This window comes from Paralichthys olivaceus, chromosome 9 (assembly GCF_024713975.1).
Source record: "Paralichthys olivaceus isolate ysfri-2021 chromosome 9, ASM2471397v2, whole genome shotgun sequence".
Lineage (NCBI taxonomy): Eukaryota > Metazoa > Chordata > Actinopteri > Pleuronectiformes > Paralichthyidae > Paralichthys > Paralichthys olivaceus.
The window spans coordinates 14,556,281-14,584,127 of NC_091101.1; the positions used below are offsets into that span (position 1 = coordinate 14,556,281).

The 27,847-nt window shown below is 40.3% G+C and overlaps 1 protein-coding gene and 1 long non-coding RNA gene across 5 annotated transcripts in view; one reads left to right on the plus strand and one right to left on the minus strand.

Moving 5' to 3' along the window:
- Positions 1-1,509: 1,509 nt before the first annotated feature.
- Positions 1,510-27,847, minus strand: part of ahnak (AHNAK nucleoprotein) — a 35,267-nt gene continuing 8,929 nt past the window's right edge. Inside the window, exons 3-7 of one of the 2 annotated variants that reach the window (XM_020098687.2) lie at positions 26,175-26,237; positions 23,543-23,603; positions 23,271-23,427; positions 22,944-23,167; positions 1,510-22,847 (exon numbers count right to left, since the gene is read on the minus strand). In XM_020098687.2, coding sequence (XP_019954246.2) covers positions 3,420-22,847; positions 22,944-23,167; positions 23,271-23,427 — 19,809 coding nt within the window. In that variant the 5' untranslated portion in view covers positions 23,543-23,603; positions 26,175-26,237 and the 3' untranslated portion in view covers positions 1,510-3,419. Of the gene's footprint in view, positions 22,848-22,943; positions 23,168-23,270; positions 23,428-23,542; positions 23,604-26,174; positions 26,241-27,847 lie in introns of both variants that reach the window. The other variant, XM_069531931.1, reaches the window with a different exon arrangement.
- On the plus strand, positions 17,004-24,328 carry LOC138411471 (uncharacterized). Of its 3 annotated transcripts, XR_011244109.1 has the most exons (4): positions 18,126-18,268; positions 23,289-23,471; positions 23,565-23,742; positions 23,855-24,328. It is a non-coding gene; the product is annotated as an uncharacterized lncRNA (long non-coding RNA). The 3 variants fall into 3 exon arrangements; XR_011244108.1 differs by lacking the exon at positions 18,126-18,268 and adding an exon at positions 17,004-17,142 and having other exon boundaries at positions 23,565-24,328; XR_011244107.1 differs by having other exon boundaries at positions 23,565-24,328.

Here is a 27,847-nt window from a genome sequence, read left to right on the forward strand (position 1 = left end):
AACCAATCTCAAAAACATCTGTCAAAAGTCTGTAAAGTTTTCATGGTGTATATATCAGATCCTTGTAATAGTGGTGTATTGTAATCTAACCACTGGGTGGTGTATTTTCCATTCCTCGAAGAAGACCTATCAGTACACTGTTTTGATATTCCAGGCATCCCAAAGAGACCTTCAACACAGATTTATCTTATTATCTGTATTTATCTAAGGTTCAATTTGAGTGATATGACCAATAGTGGGTGAAAGTAACAACCTGCTAATAAGAGGGATTCAAATGTAAATGTAAATAAGAGCAGATTAGCTCATCACAGCAAAAAACTAAGACAGACAAGTTTCTTTCTACATTTAAAGATGGTCATACATCGTGTTTCTTACCTGAATGCAGTAATACCAAGCATAAAATAAATATTTAAAAATTACCATCTGTATTTTCACCAGCAGATGTTGTATGTCATAATCCTGTGACAATTATGTAAAAACCGAAAAGTGTCTGAAAATGTAAGTCTGGTAAGCCAGTGTTTTGTTCAACATTCAGCTGTCTGGCCAACTACTTAATTGTTTTGGTTTGTTATCATCTCTCTCATAACAACCTTTTTCCATTTACAGTGAAAAAGTCAAATAAAAAATTAATTTTGCCAGCCATCATTAGCTGCTTCAAATGAAACCAAACCCAGTCCAACAGTCACGTGACTTTTTTGTGAATGAATATGTACAGAGTTGATATTTAGCATCTAGGCTTTGACCTTTGTCACCAAATTAAATAGGATTTTTACAGATATATAATCCATATTGGTATGCTGCCTTTTAGAATTTGTCACTATATGGCATAATTGCCATTGACTGTATTCAAGTTCAGCTAGAAAAAAAAAAGCCAAGTCATCTTGATCTCGCCCTGCTGGATGCCCGTAAAAACACCAACCCCTCAATGTTAGTGGGTGGGAGATGGGACAAATTAAGCAATCACAGTGGTTTCTGTCATTTTTGGCAATTTATATAAAACAGACCTATGTTCATGTCTTTTATTCTAAGTTTGATTTGAATTAGTTATTTGATGCTGTAAAAATGGGATACGGTGTATTGATAGACAGCTGAGATTCATTCAAGACTGGTTGGGTGGCTCAACATAACATCACGGGCACAAGATGGTTTCCTCTGTTTATTCAAAATGTGAAACTTCTAGTTCCCCATTGAGGCAAAGGAAAAACAGCTAAATTGGTGTTTGATGTCAAGACAAATCTTAAAAATACAGATAATAACTCGAGTCAGATGAGTTGTTGTACAATTGATGTGTATCAGTCAAAATTAATTCAAAAGCCTGCCTCATCTATGCATAAATATTTCACTAAGTCTAGTTTCACATGAGTACAATTACTACATATACATGGAAACCTTTTCTATGTAATGCACCTGAGCATCATGAAGGGTATTGAATATTGCTGACAGTAAAATGGAACTAAGTAAATCCTAAGTATTGATCATATATCATAATAAATACAGATTGAAGAAACATCAATTCTATAATTTTTTTATTTAGTTTCTTTGGCAGAATGCACACAAAAGAATAGACCAAAAGTATCGTGTCCCATTTCCATCATATCTGATCAAAACTATGCAACTCTCTATCAATGCATATTTTTGCAAACAAATGAAATACAAATGAGTTTATTTGTGACATTGTTTAACATAATAATAAGCACAGAGTGTGTGTACAGAGAGTGACAAAAGAAATAAAATACAGAGGATCGTAAAAAAAAAGGTAAGAACGAAAATGACAGAATAAGGAAGTTTATATGTTTTTTATAAACATATAAATAAGTTTACATGTTTAAAACAAGTGACACAAATGCATATTTTTGGTAAATCACATAGAATTTGAAGGTGAATTGATTTGCATAAAAATTAACAGAGAAGTACTAACAGCATTTTAGAGAGTTGATAGTTTATAAACAGTGGTTGTCATTGCAATTATGGTGTATACAATGCCATCACCCTTTAAAATGTGAATGTGTTAGGGCCAGCCAGTGGCGGACTGCATATCGGGAGCACCGGGACATTACCTAGAGGTCTGATGGTCTAACTTGACCTGCAATAATATAGCAAGCAGGAACGAGGTGACTGACCCTTCAAATTCACTTGGCAACTGACATAACCGATGTAATCACGGAAATGGAAGGTCATGGTCAGAAGAAATGGAACAGTGGAGCAGAGAGGGAAAGAAGTAAGAGAAAAGCTCTTGCCTCAGATGCAGCTAAATTTTGCAAAATAAGTGACAGGGGCCAGGTCAGTCAAGTGACACTGTACAGCAGTAAAGGACTGCGGTCAAGCCAGCCACTCATTTCCAGCTGCACATTGTTTCTAAGCATTAAGTTACATGTTAGATTGATTTCAAAATAAAAGCGACCTTCCTGTACATGGGACGTCAAATTAGTTCAGTCTGTGAATGCATGAATGAATTAATGAGATAAAAAATAATTAATTAATTTAAAATATAGTGAATTAATTGAACTGAATGAAGCAATGAAAAATAATAAATACAATTAATGATAAAAGAATTATGACTGTGTGAAACAATTTCAGAGAAAAATTGAGACTTCAAAAATGTATGATTTGTCATTACCACTGAGTCAATAAACCTTATAATGAAGAAAAAAGTAAATTCAACTAACAAAATAACAGACTGACATTAAGAAACTACCTGTTTCAGATGGTCACCCAGACAATATCAGTACAATCTGATCTAGAATTTCAAAGTAAAAGCCCTTGAACTATCATATCTTGCACCACCTACTTGTTTACTAGTCTGGTAACTGTTACATAGTTTAGCCTCCAAAATTAGAGGTCTGATGCTCCAAGTCCGCCCCTGGCCAGCTCCCTGTTGCATATATATACTTCTTCAATGGTTAAATAATATCAAAGCTTGAAAATAAAAATGATTTCATACAGAAAAACTGGTAACTGTTTGTATTTGTGTTTTGTGTATAAACAGGATTTTCCTTCAAAATAACTATTGTAATAATCTGTTCTGTGCAGAAGACCACTGGATACAAACATACCACACCCTTTAATTAAAAACATTCATTTAATAGAATGCACTAGGATAATAATGACAAACCATGTAATAAACTATTGATGGATATTTGGTGACATGGCATATTTTCAATAAATCTGGACTATGTACAAAAACAATATTTATTATTACAATACAAATTAATCTTATTTACAGTTTGAAGGGATTTTAAACAATCTCATGCACACCTGACTAATTATTGAAAAAAAAGAGAAAATAATTACTTATTGTTAATGACATTAACATGACTGTGTATGTCTCCAAAGATTTAAAAAAGTAAACTTTCAAGAATTTACCATTCTAGGAGAATATATTTGACTGTACATGAGAGTTTTTTTGGCTTCATAACTATTCATTTTTTGGGTGAGACAGATAGTTCAAGTCTTGGGAACCTAAAACCTCTTGAACCACTGTCACTGCTGGAAGATGAAGACAATCTTGACTTTTTAGATGGTAGGGACAGACCTGCACTTCCCTCTGCTCCTGCTTCACTGCCCTCTGTCACTTCATATGAGCCCTTAGACTTTGAACCAAACCCTCCAAAGGTGCCAAACTTCAACTTGCTTTTCTTTCCTTTGACCTTGCTTCCTCCCAGGTCTAATGAAATGTCGCCACCCTCAGCATCTAGGTGAACTGAAGGAGAACTGACTGCAAGCCCTCCCTCATCACTCAGAGACGATGACCGATGCCTTGATTTCTTGAAAAAATCCAGTGAGGCTGACTTGCCTTTAGTTGACACACCAAGTTCAGGATCACCTTCTAGTTTTAATTTCCCAACTATCAATTCCCCAGTTTGTACACTTAGATCTTTACTTCCTTTTCCACTGGCACTCAATTCTCCCTCAAGTCCCCGAACGTCACCTACACTACTACCCTTTGCTTTAGATTTACCAAATAGTTTTGGCATCTTTACCTTTACTTTGCTTTCACTTTGCTTTAGTTCTGGACTGGCAACCTCAACATTTTGGGCACTGACAGATGGATGCTGTAGATGTATTCCTCCAGCTGCTGCAAATTCAGATTTTACATTTTCTCCACCTTCTTGGCCTTCTGGCTGAGGAAGAGCAATACCAAATTTTGGTACCTTGATTTTGGGGAATATTGCTATATCCTCTGGGTATTGAAGGCCACCAATTGCACTGCCCATTGGAACATTTGCATCAACCTCTGCCCCATATTTCACATTTTTCATTTTAATATCAGAAGTCTTGAATTTCAAATCTGACCCTTCCAACATAACATCTGGACACTCAACAGAAGACCCATCAGAAGCAGCATTTAGGCTTACAGATGGCATATCAGGTGATTTCAGTCCCTCAGATAAAGATCCATCGCCTTTCAATTTTGGTGATTTGATATCTAATTCCACATCAGGAAAATGAAGCTTACCAAAAATAGGCTTCTTTACCTTTGTTCCTTTAACATGAACATTGGGTGTGTCTACATCCAGGTCTACTACTGGTGTTTCTATGTCAAAATCAGGTTTCTTTGCCTTTGCTTTCACTTTAGGAAGCTTAAATTTACCCCTTTTCCCTTTTACATTGATGTCAATATCAGGGGCATCCAGACTTGCTTCAGTGTCTGGGAGATGTACATCTGTTCTGGAACCTTTAGCTCCCACGCTGAACATGGGTTTCTTAACCATTGATCCAGGTCCTTCGACTTCTATCGATTTCATTCCAAACTTAGGACCTTTGAACTTGGGAAATGTAACACCTGTCTTTCCACCTTCTATTGTCATGGTTGGTGATTTAATATTAGCTTTTGGAACTTTGATATCCCTTTCCATTTTGGGCACTGATGCATCCATCTCAGCTTTTATTGTAGGCCCTTTGATTCTGGGCATTTGAATTTCACCCTTAAAGCCTTCAACCTCTGGACCTTTAACATCAATGACAGGTGGTTTAATGTCTCCAATATTCAGAGCTGACACATCAACGTCTGGCAGTGTTGGTCCTTTTATGGTTGGCATTTTGACTTCAGGGCCTTCCAGCTTTGGAACTGAGACATCAACACCACCTTTAGGAGTAGAACCTTTAAGATTGAAATCCACACCGGGCATGGAAAGTTTGGGTCCTGAAACAGTTGGCATGTTGAATCTGGGCCCTTTAAACTTACCACTAGGACTCTCAATATCAACATCTAGTCCTGTGATATCCACTTCAGGTGCTTTAATATCAATGTCTGCTGTTGGAAGGCTGACATCAATTTCTGGCCCTTCAAGTTTAGGACCTTTTCCACCAAAAGTTGGCATATTAAACTTAGGCATTTTAAATCCTCCTTTCTGACTATCGAAATCAACATCTGGTCCTTCAATGTCAACCTTGGGAGCTTTAATACCACCCTCAATCTTTGGAACAGACACATCGACATTTCCCTTCATTTTGGGCCCCTTCAGACCAAAATCCCATCCTGGAAGCTTGGGTCCTGACAGTGATGGCAATTTGTTCTTGGACCCTTTCAGTTTTGCATCAGGACCTTCAATGTCAAATTCTGGGCCTTTAATGTCAACCTCAGGTACATTAACTTCAATATTAGCTTTTGGAAGGTTTACATCAACATCTGGACCAATCACTTTCTGACCCTTGAAGCCAAAGGAAGGCATTTTTATTTGAGGCATGTCAAATCCACCTTTTGGACCTTCAACATCAACCTGAGGACCTTTAATATCAATCTCTGGAGCACTGATATCAACACCAGGCGCTTTTATGTCTCCTTCAATCTTTGGAAGTGACAAATCACCTTTAAATGTGGGCCCTTTCCGATTGAAGTCCACATCTGGCATACTGATCTTTGGTCCAGTGATGGTTGGCATTTGGAATCTTGGTCCCTTGATCTTGCCACCAGGACTCTCAAGGTCAACCTCTGGTCCTTTGATATCCAATCCAGGGGCTTTAATATCAATATCTGTTTCTGGGAAACTGACATCAACTTCAGGCCCTTCAAGTTTTGGACCTTTCCCACCAAAGCTGGGCATTTTAAATTTCGGCATTTTGAATCCTCCTCTGGGCCCCTCAATGTCAACTTCTGGTCCTTCAATGTCAACTGTGGGAATTTTGATGTCACCTTCGATCTTTGGAACAGACACATCAACATCTCCCTTCATTTTGGGCCCCTTTAGACCAAGATCCCACTCTGGAAGTTTGGGTCCCGTAAGTGATGGCATTTTAATCTTGGGTCCTTTGAGTTGTGCATCAGGACCTTCAATGTCAATTTCTGGCCCTTTAATGTCAACCTCAGGTACGTTAACGTCAATATTAGCTTTTGGAAGGTTTACATCAACATCTGGACCCTCAAATTTAGGACCCTTGATGCCAAAGGAAGGCATTTGTATTTTAGGCATGTCAAATCCACCTTTTGGACCTTTAATATTAATATCTGGAGCATTGATATCAACACCAGGTGCCTTTATGTCTCCTTCAATCTTTGGAAGTGACATATCACCTTTAAATGTGGGCCCTTTCAGATCGAAATCCACATCTGGCATACTGATCTTTGGTCCAGAGATGTTTGGCATTTTGAATTTTGGTCCTTTGATCTTGCCACTAGGAATCTCTAGGTCAACCTCTGGTCCTTTGATATCCAATCCGGGGGCTTTAATATCAATATCTGTTTCTGGTAAGCTGACATCAACTTCAGGCCCTTCAAGTTTTGGACCTTTCCCACCAAAGTTGGGCATTTTAAATTTCGGCATTTTGAATCCTCCTCTGGGCCCCTCAATGTCAACTTCTGGTCCTTCAATGTCAACTGTGGGAATTTTGATGTCACCTTCGATCTTTGGAACAGACACATCAACATCTCCCTTCATTTTGGGCCCCTTTAGACCAAGATCCCACTCTGGAAGTTTGGGTCCCGTAAGTGATGGCATTTTAATCTTGGGTCCTTTGAGTTTTGCATCAGGACATTCAATGTCAATTTCTGGCCCTTTAATGTCAACCTCAGGTACGTTAACGTCAATATTAGCTTTTGGAAGGTTTACATCAACATCTGGACCCTCCAATTTAGGACCCTTGATGCCAAAGGAAGGCATTTGTATTTTAGGCATGTCAAATCCACCTTTTGGACCTTTAATGTTAATATCTGGAGCATTGATATCAACACCAGGTGCTTTAAAGTCTCCTTCAATCTTTGGAAGTGACATATCACCTTTAAATGTGGGCCCTTTCAGATTGAAATCCACATCTGGCATACTGATCTTTGGACCGGAGATGTTTGGCATTTTGAATTTTGGTCCTTTGATCTTGCCACTTGGACTCTCTAGGTCAACCTCTGGTCCTTTGATATCCAATCCAGGGGCTTTAATATCAATATCAGTTTCTGGGAAGCTGACATCAACTTCAGGCCCTTCAAGTTTTGGACCTTTCCCGCCAAAGCTGGGCATTTTAAATTTCGGCATTTTGAATCCTCCTCTGGGCCCCTCAATGTCAACTTCTGGTCCTTCAATGTCAACTGTGGGAATTTTGATGTCACCTTTGATCTTTGGAACAGACACATCAACATCTCCCTTCATTTTGGGCCCCTTTAGACCAAGATCCCACTCTGGAAGTTTGGGTCCCGTAAGTGATGGCATTTTAATCTTGGGTCCTTTGAGTTTTGCATCAGGACATTCAATGTCAATTTCTGGCCCTTTAATGTCAACCTCAGGTACATTAACGTCAATATTAGCTTTTGGAAGGTTTACATCAACATCTGGACCCTCCAATTTAGGACCCTTGATGCCAAAGGAAGGCATTTGTATTTTAGGCATGTCAAATCCACCTTTTGGACCTTTAATGTTAATATCTGGAGCATTGATATCAACACCAGGTGCTTTAAAGTCTCCTTCAATCTTTGGAAGTGACATATCACCTTTAAATGTGGGCCCTTTCAGATTGAAATCCACATCTGGCATACTGATCTTTGGACCGGAGATGTTTGGCATTTTGAATTTTGGTCCTTTGATCTTGCCACTAGGACTCTCTAGGTCAACCTCTGGTCCTTTGATATCCAATCCAGGGGGTTTAATATCAATATCAGTTTCTGGGAAGCTGACATCAACTTCAGGCCCTTCAAGTTTTGGACCTCTCCCGCCAAAGTTGGGCATTTTAAATTTCGGCATTTTGAATCCTCCTCTGGGCCCCTCAATGTCAACTTCTGGTCCTTCAATGTCAACTGTGGGAATTTTTATGTCACCTTCGATCTTTGGAACAGACACATCAACATCTCCCTTCATTTTGGGCCCCTTTAGACCAAGATCCCACTCTGGAAGTTTGGGTCCTGTAAGTGATGGCATTTTAATCTTGGGTCCTTTGAGTTTTGCATCAGGACATTCAATGTCAATTTCTGGCCCTTTAATGTCAACCTCAGGTACGTTAACGTCAATATTAGCTTTTGGAAGGTTTACATCAACATCTGGACCCTCCAATTTAGGACCCTTGATGCCAAAGGATGGCATTTGTATTTTAGGCATGTCAAATCCACCTTTTGGACCTTTAATGTTAATATCTGGAGCATTGATATCAACACCGGGTGCTTTAAAGTCTCCTTCAATCTTTGGAAGTGACATATCACCTTTAAATGTGGGCCCTTTCAGATTGAAATCCACATCTGGCATACTGATCTTTGGTCCAGAGATGTTTGGCATTTTGAATTTTGGTCCTTTGATCTTGCCACCAGGACTCTCAAGGTCAACCTCTGGTCCTTTGATATCCAATCCAGGGGCTTTAATATCAATATCTGTTTCTGGGAAACTGACATCAACTTCAGGCCCTTCAAGTTTTGGACCTTTCCCACCAAAGCTGGGCATTTTAAATTTCGGTATTTTGAATCCTCCTCTGGGCCCCTCAATGTCAACTTCTGGTCCTTCAATGTCAACTGTGGGAATTTTTACGTCACCTTCAATCTTTGGAACAGACACATCAACATCTCCCTTCATTTTGGGCCCCTTTAGACCAAGATCCCACTCTGGAAGTTTGGGTCCCGTAAGTGATGGCATTTTAATCTTGGGTCCTTTGAGTTTTGCATCAGGACCTTCAATGTCAATTTCTGGCCCTTTAAAGTCAACCTCAGGTACGTTAACGTCAATATTAGCTTTTGGAAGGTTTACATCAACATCTGGACCCTCCAATTTAGGACCCTTGATGCCAAAGGATGGCATTTGTATTTTAGGCATGTCAAATCCACCTTTTGGACCTTTAATGTTAATATCTGGAGCATTGATATCAACACCAGGTGCTTTAAAGTCTCCTTCAATCTTTGGAAGTGACATATCACCTTTAAATGTGGGCCCTTTCAGATCGAAATTCACATCTGGCATACTGATCTTTGGTCCAGAGATGTTTGGCATTTTGAATTTGGGTCCCTTGATCTTGCCACCAGGACTCTCTAGGTCACACTCTGGTCCTTTGATATCCAATCCGGGGGCTTTAATATCAATATCAGTTCCTGGGGAACTGACATCAACTTCAGGCCCTTCAAGTTTTGGACCTTTCCCACCAAAGCTGGGCATTTTAAATTTTGGCATTTTGAATCCTCCTCTGGGCCCCTCAATGTCAACTTCTGGTCCTTCAATGTCAACTGTGGGAATTTTGATGTCACCTTCGATCTTTGGAACAGACACATCAACATCTCCCTTCATTTTGGGCCCCTTTAGACCAAGATCCCACTCTGGAAGTTTGGGTCCCTTAAGTGATGGCATTTTAATCTTGGGCCCTTTGAGTTTTGCATCAGGACCTTCAATGTCAATTTCTGGCCCTTTAATGTCAACCTCAGGTACGTTAACATCAATATTAGCTTTTGGAAGGTTTACATCAACATCTGGACCCTCCAATTTAGGACCCTTGATGCCAAAGGAAGGCATTTTTATTTGAGGCATGTCAAATCCACCTTTTGGACCTTTAATATTAATATCTGGAGCATTGATATCAACACCGGGTGCTTTAAAGTCTCCTTCAATCTTTGGAAGTGACATATCACCTTTAAATGTGGGCCCTTTCAGATTGAAATCCACATCTGGCATACTGATCTTTGGTCCAGAGAGGTTTGGCATTTTGAATTTTGGTCCCTTGATCTTGCCACTAGGACTCTCTAGGTCACACTCTGGTCCTTTGATATCCAATCTGGGGGCTTTAATATCAATATCAGTTCCTGGGAAACTGACATCAACTTCAGGCCTTTCAATTTTTGGACCTTTCCCACCAAAGCTTGGCATTTTGAATTTTGGCATTTTGAATCCTCCTTTGGACCCCTCAATGTCAACATCTGGTCCTTCAATGTCAATCTGGGGGCCTTTAATATTAATATCTGGAGCATTGATATCAACACCAGGTGCTTTAAAGTCTCCTTCAATCTTTGGAAGTGACATATCACCTTTAAATGTGGGCTTTTTCAGATTGAAGTCCACATCTGGCATATTGATCTTTGGTCCAGTGATGGTTGGCATTTTGAATCTTGGTCCCTTGATCTTGCCACTAGGACTCTCTAGGTCAACCTCTGGTCCTTTGATATCCAATCCAGGGGCTTTAATATCAATATCTGTTTCTGGGAAGCTGACATCAACTTCAGGCCCTGCAAGTTTTGGACCTTTCCCACCAAAGTTGGGCATTTTAAATTTCGGCATTTTGAATCCTCCTCTGGGCCCCTCAATGTCAACTTCTGGTCCTTCAATGTCAACTGTAGGAATCTTTATGTCACCTTTGATCTTTGGAACAGACACATCAACATCTCCCTTCATTTTGGGCCCCTTTAGACCAAGATCCCACTCTGGAAGTTTGGGTCCCGTAAGTGATGGCATTTTAATCTTGGGTCCTTTGAGTTTTGCATCAGGACCTTCAATGTCAATTTCTGGCCCTTTAATGTCAACCTCAGGTACGTTAACGTCAATATTAGCTTTTGGAAGGTTTACATCAACATCTGGACCCTCCAATTTAGGACCCTTCATGCCAAAGGAAGGCATTTGTATTTTAGGCATGTCAAATCCACCTTTTGGACCTTTAATGTTAATATCTGGAGCATTGATATCAACACCAGGTGCTTTTATGTCTCCTTCAATCTTTGGAAGTGACATATCACCTTTAAATGAGGGCCCTTTCAGACTGAAATCCACATCTGGCATACTGATCTTTGGTCCGGAGATGTTTGGCATTTTGAATTTTGGTCCTTTGATCTTGCCACTAGGACTCTCTAGGTCAACCTCTGGTCCTTTGATATCCAATCCGGGGGCTTTAATATCAATATCTGTTTCTGGTAAGCTGACATCAACTTCAGGCCCTTCAAGTTTTGGACCTTTCCCACCAAAGTTGGGCATTTTAAATTTCGGCATTTTGAATCCTCCTCTGGGCCCCTCAATGTCAACTTCTGGTCCTTCAATGTCAACTGTGGGAATTTTGATGTCACCTTTGATCTTTGGAACAGACACATCAACATCTCCCTTCATTTTGGGCCCTTTTAGACCAAGATCCCACTCTGGAAGTTTGGGTCCCGTAAGTGATGGCATTTTAATCTTTGGTCCTTTGAGTTTTGCATCAGGACATTCAATGTCAATTTCTGGCCCTTTAATGTCAACCTCAGGTACATTAACGTCAATATTAGCTTTTGGAAGGTTTACATCAACATCTGGACCCTCCAATTTAGGACCCTTGATGCCAAAGGAAGGCATTTGTATTTTAGGCATGTCAAATCCACCTTTTGGACCTTTAATGTTAATATCTGGAGCATTGATATCAACACCAGGTGCCTTTATGTCTCCTTCAATCTTTGGAAGTGACATATCACCTTTAAATGTGGGCCCTTTCAGATCGAAATCCACATCTGGCATACTGATCTTTGGTCCGGAGATGTTTGGCATTTTGAATTTTGGTCCTTTGATCTTGCCACTAGGAATCTCTAGGTCAACCTCTGGTCCTTTGATATCCAATCCGGGGGCTTTAATATCAATATCAGTTTCTGGGAAGCTGACATCAACTTCAGGCCCTTCAAGTTTTGGACCTTTCCCACCAAAGTTGGGCATTTTAAATTTCGGCATTTTGAATCCTCCTCTGGGCCCCTCAATGTCAACTTCTGGTCCTTCAATGTCAACTGTGGGAATTTTGATGTCACCTTTGATCTTTGGAACAGACACATCAACATCTCCCTTCATTTTGGGCCCCTTTAGACCAAGATCCCACTCTGGAAGTTTGGGTCCCGTAAGTGATGGCATTTTAATCTTGGGTCCTTTGAGTTTTGCATCAGGACATTCAATGTCAATTTCTGGCCCTTTAATGTCAACCTCAGGTACATTAACGTCAATATTAGCTTTTGGAAGGTTTACATCAACATCTGGACCCTCCAATTTAGGACCCTTGATGCCAAAGGAAGGCATTTGTATTTTAGGCATGTCAAATCCACCTTTTGGACCTTTAATGTTAATATCTGGAGCATTGATATCAACACCAGGTGCCTTTATGTCTCCTTCAATCTTTGGAAGTGACATATCACCTTTAAATGTGGGCCCTTTCAGATCGAAATCCACATCTGGCATACTGATCTTTGGTCCGGAGATGTTTGGCATTTTGAATTTTGGTCCTTTGATCTTGCCACTAGGAATCTCTAGGTCAACCTCTGGTCCTTTGATATCCAATCCGGGGGCTTTAATATCAATATCTGTTTCTGGGAAGCTGACATCAACTTCAGGCCCTTCAAGTTTTGGACCTTTCCCACCAAAGTTGGGCATTTTAAATTTCGGCATTTTGAATCCTCCTCTGGGCCCCTCAATGTCAACTTCTGGTCCTTCAATGTCAACTGTGGGAATTTTGATGTCACCTTTGATCTTTGGAACAGACACATCAACATCTCCCTTCATTTTGGGCCCCTTTAGACCAAGATCCCACTCTGGAAGTTTGGGTCCCGTAAGTGATGGCATTTTAATCTTGGGTCCTTTGAGTTTTCCATCAGGACCTTCAATGTCAATTTCTGGCCCTTTAATGTCAACCTCAGGTACGTTAACATCAATATTAGCTTTTGGAAGGTTTACATCAACATCTGGACCCTCCAATTTAGGACCCTTGATGCCAAAGGATGGCATTTGTATTTTAGGCATGTCAAATCCACCTTTTGGACCTTTAATGTTAATATCTGGAGCATTGATATCAACACCAGGTGCTTTTATGTCTCCTTCAATCTTTGGAAGTGACATATCACCTTTAAATGTGGGCCCTTTCAAATCGAAATCCACATCTGGCATACTGATCTTTGGTCCAGAGATGTTTGGCATTTTGAATTTTGGTCCTTTGATCTTGCCACTAGGAACCTCTAGGTCAACCTCTGGTCCTTTGATATCCAATCCGGGGGCTTTAATATCAATATCTGTTTCTGGGAAGCTGACATCAAAATCAGGCCCTTCAAGTTTTGGACCTTTCCCACCAAAGCTGGGCATTTTAAATTTCGGCATTTTGAATCCTCCTCTGGGCCCCTCAATGTCAACTTCTGGTCCTTCAATGTCAACTGTGGGAATTTTTATGTCACCTTCGATCTTTGGAACAGACACATCAACATCTCCCTTCATTTTGGGCCCCTTTAGACCAAGATCCCACTCTGGAAGTTTGGGTCCCTTAAGTGATGGCATTTTAATCTTGGGTCCTTTGAGTTTTGCATCAGGACCTTCAATGTCAATTTCTGGCCCTTTAATGTCAACCTCAGGTACGTTAACATCAATATTAGCTTTTGGAAGGTTTACATCAACATCTGGACCCTCCAATTTAGGACCCTTGATGCCAAAGGATGGCATTTGTATTTTAGGCATGTCAAATCCACCTTTTGGACCTTTAATGTTAATATCTGGAGCATTGATATCAACACCGGGTGCTTTAAAGTCTCCTTCAATCTTTGGAAGTGACATATCACCTTTAAATGAGGGCCCTTTCAGATTGAAATCCACATCTGGCATACTGATCTTTGGACCAGAGATGTTTGGCATTTTGAATTTTGGTCCCTTGATCTTGCCACTAGGACTCTCTAGGTCAACCTCTGGTCCTTTGATATCCAATCCGGGGGCTTTAATATCAATATCAGTTTCTGGGAAGCTGACATCAACTTCAGGCCCTTCAATTTTTTGACCTTTCCCACCAAAGCTGGGCATTTTAAATTTCGGCATTTTGAATCCTCCTCTGGGCCCCTCAATGTCAACTTCTGGTCCTTCAATGTCAACTGTGGGAATTTTGATGTCACCTTCGATCTTTGGAACAGATACATCAACATCTCCCTTCATTTTTGGCCCCTTTAGACCAAGATCCCACTCTGGAAGTTTGGGTCCTGTAAGTGATGGCATTTTAATCTTGGGTCCTTTGAGTTTTGCATCAGGACCTTCAATGTCAATTTCTGGCCCTTTAATGTCAACCTCAGGTACGTTAACGTCAATATTAGCTTTTGGAAGGTTTACATCAACATCTGGACCCTCCAATTTAGGACCCTTGATGCCAAAGGAAGGCATTTGTATTTTAGGCATGTCAAATCCACCTTTTGGACCTTTAATGTTAATATCTGGAGCATTGATATCAACACCGGGTGCTTTTATGTCTCCTTCAATCTTTGGAAGTGACATATCACCTTTAAATGTGGGCCCTTTCAAATTGAAATCCACATCTGGCATACTGATCTTTGGTCCGGAGATGTTTGGCATTTTGAATTTTGGTCCCTTGATCTTGCCACCAGGACTCTCTAGGTCAACCTCTGGTCCTTTGATATCCAATCCGGGGGCTTTAATATCAATATCAGTTTCTGGGAAGCTGACATCAACTTCAGGCCCTTCAATTTTTTGACCTTTCCCACCAAAGCTGGGCATTTTAAATTTCGGCATTTTGAATCCTCCTCTGGGCCCCTCAATGTCAACCTCTGGTCCTTCAATGTCAACTGTGGGAATTTTGATGTCACCTTCGATCTTTGGAACAGACACATCAACATCTCCCTTCATTTTGGGCCCCTTTAGACCAAGATCCCACTCTGGAAGTTTGGGTCCCTTAAGTGATGGCATTTTAATCTTGGGTCCTTTGAGTTTTGCATCAGGACCTTCAATGTCAATTTCTGGCCCTTTAATGTCAACCTCAGGTACGTTAACGTCAATATTAGCTTTTGGAAGGTTTACATCAACATCTGGACCCTCCAATTTAGGACCCTTGATGCCAAAGGAAGGCATTTGTATTTTAGGCATGTCAAATCCACCTTTTGGACCTTTAATATTAATATCTGGAGCATTGATATCAACACCGGGTGCTTTAAAGTCTCCTTCAATCTTTGGAAGTGACATATCACCTTTAAATGTGGGCCCTTTCAGATTGAAATCCACATCTGGCATATTGATCTTTGGTCCGGAGATGTTTGGCATTTTGAATCTTGGTCCCTTGATCTTGCCACTAGGACTCTCTAGGTCAACCTTTGGTCCTTTGATATCCAATCCGGGGGCTTTAATATCAATATCAGTTTCTGGGAAGCTGACATCAACTTCAGGCCCTTCAAGTTTTGGACCTTTCCCACCAAAGCTGGGCATTTTAAATTTCGGCATTTTGAATCCTCCTCTGGGCCCCTCAATGTCAACTTCTGGTCCTTCAATGTCAACTGTGGGAATTTTGATGTCACCTTCGATCTTTGGAACAGATACATCAACATCTCCCTTCATTTTGGGCCCCTTTAGACCAAGATCCCACTCTGGAAGTTTGGGTCCTGTAAGTGATGGCATTTTAATCTTGGGTCCTTTGAGTTTTGCATCAGGACCTTCAATGTCAATTTCTGGCCCTTTAATGTCAACCTCAGGTACATTAACATCAATATTAGCTTTTGGAAGGTTTACATCAACATCTGGACCCTCCAATTTAGGACCCTTGATGCCAAAGGAAGGCATTTGTATTTTAGGCATGTCAAATCCACCTTTTGGACCTTTAATGTTAATATCTGGAGCATTGATATCAACACCAGGTGCTTTTATGTCTCCTTCAATCTTTGGAAGTGACATATCACCTTTAAATGTCGGCCCTTTCAGATCGAAATCCACATCTGGCATACTGATCTTTGGTCCGGAGATGTTTGGCATTTTGAATTTTGGACCTTTTATCTTGCCACTAGGACTCTCTATGTCGACCTCTGGTCCTGTGATATCCAATGCAGGGGCTTTAATATCAATATCTGTTTCTGGGAAGCTGACATCAACTTCAGGCCCTTCAAGTTTTGGACCTTTCCCACCAAAGTTGGGCATTTTAAATTTCGGCATTTTGAATCCTCCTCTGGGCCCCTCAATGTCAACTTCTGGTCCTTCGATGTCAACTGTGGGAATTTTGATGTCACCTTTGATCTTTGGAACAGATACATCAACATCTCCCTTTATTTTGGGCCCCTTTAGACCAAGATCCCACTCTGGAAGTTTGGGTCCCGTAAGTGATGGCATTTTAATCTTGGGTCCTTTGAGTTTTGCATCAGGACCTTCAATGTCAATTTCTGGCCCTTTAATATCAACCTCAGGTACGTTTACATCAATATTAGCTTTTGGAAGGTTTACATCAACATCTGGACCCTCCAATTTAGGACCCTTGATGCCAAAGGATGGCATTTGTATTTTAGGCATGTCAAATCCACCTTTTGGACCTTTAATGTTAATCTCTGGAGCATTGATATCAACACCAGGTGCTTTTATGTCTCCTTCAATCTTTGGAAGTGACATATCACCTTTAAATGTGGGCCCTTTCAGATCGAAATCCACATCTGGCATACTGATCTTTGGTCCGGAGATGTTTGGCATTTTGAATTTTGGTCCTTTGATCTTGCCACTAGGAACCTCTAGGTCAACCTCTGGTCCTTTGATATCCAATCCGGGGGCTTTAATATCAATATCTGTTTCTGGGAAGCTGACATCAACATCAGGCCCTTCAAGTTTTGGACCTTTCCCGCCAAAGCTGGGCATTTTAAATTTCGGCATTTTGAATCCTCCTCTGGGCCCCTCAATGTCAACTTCTGGTCCTTCAATGTCAACTGTGGGAATTTTGATGTCACCTTCGATCTTTGGAACAGACACATCAACATCTCCCATCATTTTGGGCCCCTTTAGACCAAGATCCCACTCTGGAAGTTTGGGTCCCGTAAGTGATGGCATTTTAATCTTTGGTCCTTTGAGTTTTGCATCAGGACCTTCAATGTCAATTTCTGGCCCTTTAAAGTCAACCTCAGGTACGTTAACGTCAATATTAGCTTTTGGAAGGTTTACATCAACATCTGGACCCTCCAATTTAGGACCCTTGATGCCAAAGGATGGCATTTGTATTTTAGGCATGTCAAATCCACCTTTTGGACCTTTAATGCTAATATCTGGAGCATTGATATCAACACCAGGTGCTTTAAAGTCTCCTTCAATCTTTGGAAGTGACATATCACCTTTAAATGTGGGCCCTTTCAGATCGAAATCCACATCTGGCATACTGATCTTTGGTCCGGAGATGTTTGGCATTTTGAATTTTGGTCCCTTGATCTTGCCACCAGGACTCTCTAGGTCACACTCTGGTCCTTTGATATCCAATTCAGGGGCTTTAATATCAATATCAGTTTCTGGGAAGCTGACATCGACTTCAGGTCCTTCAAGTTTTAGACCCTTCCCACCAAAGCTTGGCATTTTAAATTTCGGCATTTTGAATCCTCCTCTGGGCCCCTCAATGTCAACTTCTGGTCCTTCAATGTCAACTGTGGGAATTTGTATGTCTCCTTCGATCTTTGGAACAGACACATCAACATCTCCCTTCATTTTGGGCCCCTTTAGACCAAGATCCCACTCTGGAAGTTTGGGTCCCTTAAGTGATGGCATTTTAATCTTGGGTCCTTTGAGTTTTGCATCAGGACCTTCAATGTCAATGTCTGTCCCTTTAATGTCAACCTCAGGTACGTTAACATCAATATTAGCTTTTGGAAGGTTTACATCCACATCTGGACACTCCAATTTTGTGCCTTTAATTTTAGAAGAAGGCATTTTTATTTTTGGCATTCCAAATCCACCCTTGGGCCTTTCAATATCAATCTCTGCAGCTTTGATATCAATACCAGGTGCTTTCATGTCTCCTTCGATCTTTGGAAGTGCAACATCAACACCACCTTTAGGAGTGGAACCTTTCAGATTGAAATCCACACCGGGCATGGAGAGTTTTGGTTCTGAAACACTTGGCATGTTGAATCCAGGCCCTTTGAGTTTTGCATCAGGACCTTCAATGTCAACCTTAGGTATGTTAACATCTATATTAGCTTTTGGAAGGTTTACATCAACATCTAGACCCTCCAATTTAGGACTCTTGATCCCAAAGTAAGGCATTTTGATTTTTGGCATTTCAAATGCACCCTTAGGCCCTTCAATATCAATCTCTGGAGATTTGATTTCAACACCAGGTGCTTTTATGTCTCCTTCGATCTTTGGAAGTGACATATCCATATCACCTTTAAATCTGGGCCCTTTCAGATTTAAATCCACATCTGTTACATTGATATTTGGTCCAGAGATTGTTGGCATTTTAGGTTTAGGTACCCTGACCTTACCACTAGAACTCTCAATGTCAACATCTGGTCCTTCGATTTCAACACATGGTGTTTTAATATCAGTGCCAGCATTTGAAAGATTAATGTCAACTTCTGGCATTTCAGCCTTTGGTCCTTTGAAACCAAATTTTGGCAGCTTGAATTTTGGACCTTTAGTTTTTGGACCAGTCAGTCCCAGGTCAACATCAAGACCTTCAGAGCTTCCATTCTTTTCCTTGATGCTGATGTCCCCTTGTACCATTTTCACATCAGTCTCTGGGGCCTTTACTTTTGGTCCCTTAAATCCAAACTTTGGCATTTTAAATTTAGTTTTCTTTGTCCCAATCTCTGGAACATCAACTGTTACATCAGGCCCATCAATTTTTGGAACTGACACATCCACATCAACGCTGTGTTTGGGAGCTTTTGGGTTAAAGTCGACATTTGGCATGGATATCTTCGGTCCTGAAACTTCTGGCATGTTGAATTTGGGACCTTTGATTTTTCCACTCTTACTTTCAATGTCAATTTCCAGTCCTTTGACATCCAACTCAGGGGATTCAATACCAAATGTTGGCATTTTGATTTTCGGCATTTCAAATCCAACCTTGGGCCCTCCAATATCAATCTCTGGACCTTTGATATCAACATCAGGTGTTTTGATGTCTCCTTCAATCTTTGGAACTGACACATCCACAGCACCTTTGAGTGTGGGCCCTTTCAGTAAGGGTAATTTGATGTCAATGTCAGAAGCTGGAACATCAACCTTCGCTTTTGGAAGGGACATATCACCATCTGGGCCCTCTATTTTTGGACCCTTTATGTTGAGTGAAGGCATTTTAAATCCACCTTTTTTGCCCTCAATGTCAACTTCTCCTTCAATGTCCACCTCAGCAGCTGTTATGTCTCCTTTAATCTTTGGAAGTGAAGCATCCACATTTCCCTCAACTTTAGGACCTTTTAGTTTAATGTCAAGATTTGGGATCTTTGGACCTTTAACAGTTGGAATTTTGAATTTGGGTCCTGTAACTTTTGCATCAGGGACTTCGATGTCAATCTGTGAGGCTTTCATGTCAGCATCAGGTACTTTCCCATCAATTGTAGCTTTTGGAAGATTTACATCAACATCTGGACTGTCCAATTTTAGACCTTTAATGTTAAAAGAGGGCATCTTCATTTTCGAGATTTCAAAACCCCCCGTAGGCCCTTCAATATCAACTTCTGGAGTTTTGATCACAACATCAGGTGTTTTGATGTCTCCTATCTTTGGACCTGACACATCCACATCACTTTTTAGTTTTGGACCTTTGAGTTTTATATCCAAATCTGGCATGTTTATCTCTGGCCCTGATATTGATGGCATGTTCAAATTTGGCCCTTTGAGTTTTAGTCCTTCCATATCTACCTCTGGTAATTTGATGTCAATGTCAGAAGCTGGAAAATCAACTGTCGGTTTTGGAAGGGACAGATCACCATCTGGGCCCTTTATGTTGAGTGATGGCATTTTCAATGAAGGCATTTTAAATCCACCTTTTTTGCCCTCAATATCAAATCCTTCTCCTTCAATGTCCACGTCCGAAGCTGTTATGCCTCCTTCAATCTTTGGAAGTGAAGCATCCACATTTCCCTCAACTTTAGGACCTTTTAGTTTGATGTCAAGATTTGGGATCTTTGGACCTTTAACAGTTGGCATTTTGAATTTGGGTCCTGTCATTTTTGCACCAGGGACTTCGATGTCAATCTGTGAGGCTTTCATGTCAGCATCAGGTACTTTCCCATCAATTGTAGCTTTTGGAAGATTTACATCAACATCTGGACTGTCCAATTTTAGACCTTTAATGTTAAAAGAGGGCATCTTCATTTTCGAGATTTCAAAACCCCCCGTAGGCCCTTCAATATCAACTTCTGGAGTTTTGATCACAACATCAGGTGTTTTGATGTCTCCTATCTTTGGACCTGACACATCCACATCACTTTTTAGTTTTGGATCTTTGAGTTTTTTATCCAAACCTTGTATGGAGATGCTTGGTCCTGATATTGTTGGCATATTCAATTTAGACCCTTTGAGTTTTGGTCCTTCAATATGTACCTCTGGTGATTTGATGTCAATGTCAGGATCTTCAACATGAATGTTAGCTTTGGGAAGGGTTACATCAATATTTGCTTCTTCAATGTCCACCTCAGGAGCATTTATGTCTCCCACATCTTCTTTGACTTTTGGAGCATGTAGTTTGATGTCAACACCTGGCATCTTTGGTCCTTTTATGGATGGCATATTAACTTTAAATCCCTTGATTTTTGCATCAGGGCCTTGAATATCTGGTGCCTTAGATGGCATTTTGATTTTAGGCATTTCAAATTCACTATTCGGCCCTTCAATGTCAACCTCTGGACCTTTGATGTTAATCCCAGGTTTTGTTCTGTCTCCCTCTCTCTCACTAGCTGATACATCCATATCACCTTTGAGTTTCAAACCTTTGCCACTTAAATCTACTTTTGGCACGGAAACATTCAGTCCCGAAAACACATTGAATTTTGATCCTGTCATAGTACCACTGGGGCTCTTAATGTCAACATCCCTTGTTTTAATGTTAATTTCAGGAGCTTTCATAATATTGTCCGCTTTTGGAATGTGAACTTCAACTTGTGGCCCTTCAACCCTTGGACCTTTCATTCCGAATGATGGTGTTTCAATTTCAGGCATTTTGCGTCCCTCGTGACTTTCAGGGTTAACAATTGGACCTCCGAAATCCACTTGAGGTGCTTTTATTTTTCCTTCAATCTTTGGCTTTTTTATATCCACATCTCCTTTAGCTTGTGGACTTTCAAGTGTGATATCCACAGCTGGCATCTTTGTTCCTTTAATGGATGATATGTTAATGTTTGGACCTTCCAGTTTTGCATCAATTACTGGAGGTTTAACATTCATTTGACCTACTTTCATTCTTGGTACAGTCACATCACCTTCAAGTTTTGTGTCTTTCAGACCACTGGGTCCAGCTTCATGTCCCTCAATGTTAATATCCAATTTTGGGATATTAACGTTTGCATCTGATCGATCTATATCAACTTTGTCCCCTTTAATGCTAACCACAGTTGTTTTGACATCAGTGTCTGGTGCTTTAATGTCAATTTCAGGTTTGGTTCCTTTGATTTTTACATCAGTGCTTTCAAAATCAACTTTTGGTGCTTTAATAGCAACCCCATGAGCACCAAATGATGGAATCTTTATCTGAGGCATTTTGAAATCCGTTTCATTTCCCTCAATATTTACATCTGGACCTTTGAAGTCTACTATCGGTGCCTTAATTTCTCCCTCAGTCTTTGGCACACCACTTACATCCACACCTGCCACTGAAATCTTGGCAGGCCTTGAGGAATATCCAGAGGTAACATTACCTATTGTTATTGCTGATCTGCCACCTCGCAACTCAGTATCAATATCAATGGAACCTCCGCCATGTCTGACATTCGCAATTTCAATACTACCTGATCCCTTTGCTTGTGGGGGATTGATGGCGATTTCAGATACCCTAACCTTTGTTCTCCCACCTAAACTGGTGTCAAGACTTTCCTCCTGTGTTTTATCATTTGATGTAGTCAAAATCTGCATTCCTTTCCCTGGTACAGACAGACTAATTGATCCTCCATTCTCGTCTGCAGCAATTACCTCTGCACTTCCTAACCCTCCTATTGTAACATGCTTATTCCCAGTGTTTGTGCTGTCTCTTAGTGTCATGCTTGCTTCAGACAACTGAGTGTTTCCATCTCCTGTCTCTCCACTTCCTCTTGAGATCTCAAAACCTGCCTGGCTACCACCGGTTATTCCAAAGTTTTGTCCTTTAAATCTGAGACCTGCGCTTCTGTCTTTTTCTATCTCTCTTGTATTTGTTGTGGTCTTAATAGCCCCACTGCCCCATCGTGTCTCTGTGGAGCTAACATGTGGCCCAGTGTAAGAGACATTGCCTGACTCGAAAACTCCCTCTTCTATTCCCTCTTTACCTGAAGGGCTGCCATGTGAGATTCTGAAACGAGGAGATCCATCTGCAGATTCGTGCCTTGGCCCCTTGAACTCTGGGCTTGAAACTTCAGGTTGCTCACTTATGCCACTCGGCATATCCACTGTGTAGGTAGTAATGCGGCGGGTGATGGTAGTAATCGTGCTGCCATCACTGCTTGTGCTGCTGTGCCGCTCTGTACGAACATCTACTCCTTCTGCAAGGTCCTCAGACTTCAGCCTTGGTTTGATTTTTTTTGTGTATATTCTCTTATAGTCTTCATCATCCCCACTCTGTAAAACATAAGAAGACATTCAGCATTGAATGCATTTTGTTTTATTAGATTCCATTTAAAAAGTCAGATATCATATTATCAAAAAAAACCTTACAAGGATGATGTCTGGACTAGAACCTCCAAACCGGGTCTTCCCTTCCCATGTCAGTGTACCCATTGGTGAACGACATGGTGTGCTCAAGGGCGAGCAGCAAGGGGATTTGTCTTTGTTTTGTAGTTTCAGTCCAACCTTGTGGCAGTTCAATGTCTTTAGCAGCTCAGCTGTTTCTTCTGAGCTCATGTTATCAAAGTAAATAGTGGCTCCCACAATTTGGTCACCTGTGAATTAAATGGAGGCAGAACCAAAAAAGTCTATTAAGAATACTAGTGATGACTTTGAACACTGGTCAGGTAAATCTTAATTCTTTATTCAAAATTCTACCTTCATATACTTTTCCAGACCGCGCTGCAGGTGACTCTCCTTTCACCTCCTTTACAAAGATGTCTCCGTCACTTGACTGTTCAATGGTCAAGCCAGTTTTGTCTGGACCCTCCCAGTCTGGAAAGAGCACTTCCCTGGTTTCTTCCTCTTCAGCCATCTAGGGTTTGAAAGAAAACAAAACAGAAGGTTGCTGAGACAAATGTATGCATTTGCATCTAGGTATAAAAGAGAAATATATAACATTGTAAACTTATTGCGACCTCATAAAATACCTTTTTTTTTGCTTTCCGCTAGTGCAGCCCTGGTGCACGGGAAACTCTTCCTGGGTTTTCCCTACATAAAGAAAGCACAGCAATAATCATCTAACAAAACAAAATTGTGACAACCAAAAAAAAAAACTTCACTTTACACATAGAGTATTTAATTCCAAACTGTTAATTCTCCATCTACCTTTCCTGATGCTGCTCTGAAGGTGGGTCTAGCATGTAGAACCCAATATTGAACACTAGATGGTGTTAAAATCCTGTCAGACAATAGAGCCTCTAACCCCCAATACACTAAACCATTCACTCACTCCCTCCTAGGTGCTTTGTTCTTTATGGTTTCAGACCACACCCTGCCCAGAGGATAGCAGCCGATCCTGTGCCTACGACCCAGCCCCAATAGCAATACAGACAACAATGATTTAAACTGTCTTGCTTTTGGAAAACACACAGGGGTGCACACACACACACACAGTACATCGACATTTTACCACACACCTTCTCATTAACAAACATTCACATCCACAGACAGTACTCTAATACCACAACAGGTACACATTTGTTTAAGCTCATATACACAATGCAAACCAAAGCTTCTTTGGATGCTCATTAATGACAGCGACACATCACTTTTTGTCTATTTGTGATTATTGTATTGATGAAATTCACTGTTTCAAGAAGATCATGTTTGTTTTCACTATTGTTAGAACTTTGAAACATGCTGACTAATATCCACTCTCATCTTTGGAGTACACAATCTATTGTTTCATTAATAAAAAACTCTGCACAACCCAACCATTCAATTATGCAATGTGGTCTGAGCTATATGTCACCTAACAAGCAATGGTTGACATTGCATTCTGCATTCATTTGGCATTTGCCCATTTTCCAAACATAGAAAATTAGCAAATTAAGCTTACGTTTCTTCTTTAAAGAACATGCATTTTAACAAATGAGAATTTTAGAAAAAAAATTATGCTTTCACTAGTTTGCTAGGACATAAAATTTTGCAAGTTTGTGTGTGATATTATTTTTATTGCATTTGTACATCAAAATGTCAAAGCAGATTGTTTGGAATGCCGTGCAATTTGCAAACTGGTCTCAGGACCCTGTTCAAGGACACAGATCACATAATAAACCACTTAAGGCAAGTCAATAAATAGACTGGTCCTGCATGGTTGGGAATACTGGAAATACTTGCAATGCTTTGATGTAATATTAAGAGTTTGCCTTTCGCAGACATTGAAGACTTAACAGGACAGGCCAGGGACACTAACCATGATAATACCAGAGACATGGATGACTTTCATGTCAAAGATGATGGTAAGCACTAAAAGGCATCCACAAACTGATCTTCTTCCCATCCATTAATTTAATTTGTCGGCTAGTATGACTTGACTGAAGCTTGAAACAAATCTTTTCAAGACCTCAGTATCCATCACATTAAATGCATCAAATACAGCAGAAAAGTCAAAATGGGGCTGGGGTGGTGAGGGGTTTGGGTCCACCTTTTCCAATTAACTCATAAAGATCAATGCTGACACTGGAAGGAAGGAACTTAGGGGGAAGATGGAAAGAAATGGAAATTGTAAAAAAAAAAGGAAAGTTAGCTTGATAGAAAGTGAGCAAACGGGGGTGGTATGGTTGTGAAATGGCTCTGTAAAATGTTAGCATACACATCAGCAGAGAAGAACAGGTAATGCAGCCAAGTAGACCTGAGAATTTGGGACCGAAGAGTCATTGATGAGTCTTCTTAAAATGTTTAAAGTACTGCATGGGGCATCCTGAATATTCCCAATCCATTCATTCATTCTTGTATAAACTTTGTCTCAAGTGAGCCCTCTTTTTAAACAAGCTTAGATTTTGCCATAACATGGCAGAAATTAGTTTAGAGAAAAGATTAATCCAAATAATAATCCAAAAACATCATATGATTAGATTTAAGATTTAGGGTTGTGTTGTAAACAGATGCTAAATAAATAAGGCTCTGTTCTTGAGATCATAAGATGGTCTGCTACTCAAAGCGATCAGGCAACAAGACAATTAACCAGTCCTCTATTCTTTCCCTTTCATTTCTCTGAATTCCATGTCAGTCAGGGACATTCCTGGCATCACATGTCCTTGAATTTGATTAGTGATGTCATCTGAAACATATTTAGAGGACACACAAAGTGAGAATTTTGGAAAAAGGTGTGTGTATGTGTATTGAGCTAGGGGAGATAAGGGGACAGTAGGGGAAACAAAAGCTTCTGTTAAGCAGAGTGCAACCACAGAACATTTCTGGATAAGCCTCTCTTATGACGTGTTATTGGCCTACAGAGGCTGGTTTCAGCTAGCTTGCTATGCTGACTACAAACAATGTGCTCTTGGCGGGCTTTTGGTAAAGTTGTTTCATAAGAAGGGGAAAGGGGTCCGATTAGAACAGGTGGTCACTGGGGAAGAAGGAGGGGAGCAAGAGGAGGCACAGGGAGTAGAGGCAGAGAAGTGTCAGGTTTCTACAAGACATGCCTTTCACAGCTGAATGACAGTGGCATAACCTTCCAGGTTCAGAATAGGCTTTTTAACAAACATTAAAACAGAGGTTTGATGTCTGTGTAGTGAATGTGTGTGAATCTTTTGCATCAAGTCTAAGGACACTTACCTTGGATTGCTCAAGCAATGCCAAGGGCTTCAGTCTGCTGCTGTGTTTTTTCTTTCTTGACTTCTGCTGACAAAAACAACAAGGAGATTGTTGAGTTGAGTTTGGTTACAATGATTTAACAAATCAAATTATCATTGACAATACAAAGTAAATATATCCTGAATTCATCATCCAGCTCTTGTGCAAAAACACAATGTTTAAGGGTACAGGTGACTATTGCATTGAGAGCTGTGTCCCCATATGAAATAGCGCCACATTCAATCAGTATTTACTTGCTGTATTTTAGTGTATATGCTCAATGGACCTTCCATAATTAATCAGAGCCATCACAGTCTAATAATTAACCAACCAATAGTAACGTTGACACCAGCAAGTGATTATGCAAAAACACCCTTTAAATTAATGCATTCAGGTTCTTATTTGGCATGGCTGCAGAGGAGGAGGAGGTAGGCGGACACACTAACACACTATATATCCAGGGTTTTGTTAAGCAAATGCAGGTGTAGAGGAATTGTTAAGGAAATATTTTCTAAAATATGTATGTGAATGCCTCTGTCCTACTTATATTGCTCGACTAAGTGAGAAGCATAGCATGTTGTTGCAACTGTATTCATTGTGTGGATACTATGTTTTAATTCTGCATTCCAAGTCATTGTTACTTTTACCCGCTGTAACTACCTCAAAATCTTACAAGTATTATTGCTTCAACCCACTGACTTTACTGTGAAACAAAGCCTTCTTATTGTCAGTCTCAGCATGAACAGAACCAGACTTGATGTGTATAGAGACAGGCATCTACCGGTGGGAACATGTCCCTCAGAAAAAATCTTCTCAGACAGGCTTTCCAACCCCATCATTAACGTCCCCCTCTTCTGTGCCCTATTTTAACTACACTAAAGTGCTCATTACCATGATGAAAATTATGCCAAATCACTGTGTTAGACAGTGAACCCATTTCTAAACAGTCAGGCTTTAAATACCTATGCCAAACACTTAATGCAGTAGAGAGAAAGTGAGCAAATCCTTTAAAAGCTGTAATATTGGAGACGAGGGAGCTTGTAAAATGCTTTTGAGTTTTGCCCAAGAATGCCATGTTTTTGACTGCCTTTTTAAACTGGTCCTAGACCGAAATGGATGGGACAGAGCAGAGATAAATGCCAGCTAGTATGTGGGTGTCATTATGTTTGTGTAGAGAGACTTGTGCCACAGCAGCTGTGTACACTCTCTGGCACATATTCTAGTTACAGAGACACATTCATCAGACGATTGTGTTGGAGAGTCATTCAGGTACACAGTCTACTGAAGGACATTTTTTTAAAAGCTTTTGTTAGACATGAGTGAGAACTGGCCTATATCAGAGATTATCCCAAGCAGAATTAGATAAATTGTATTTGACATATCTGTAAAAAGAGACATTACTTATTTTGTTGGTTGAATTTTCTTATAGATGTGGTGACTTTAAAAAAATATCATGAAAGAAAAAGCAATTGTAGTTGAATGCATGGGAAATATTTCACAATAGCCATATCTGAGTAAACATACTCAAAAGATTAAAACTAGGTTGCCACACCTTGTGTACACACCTTGCTGAGACAACATACATAAACACACACACACACACACAGTGAAATATGGTCACCACCAGTAGGGAAAGGAAATAGAATCATATGCTG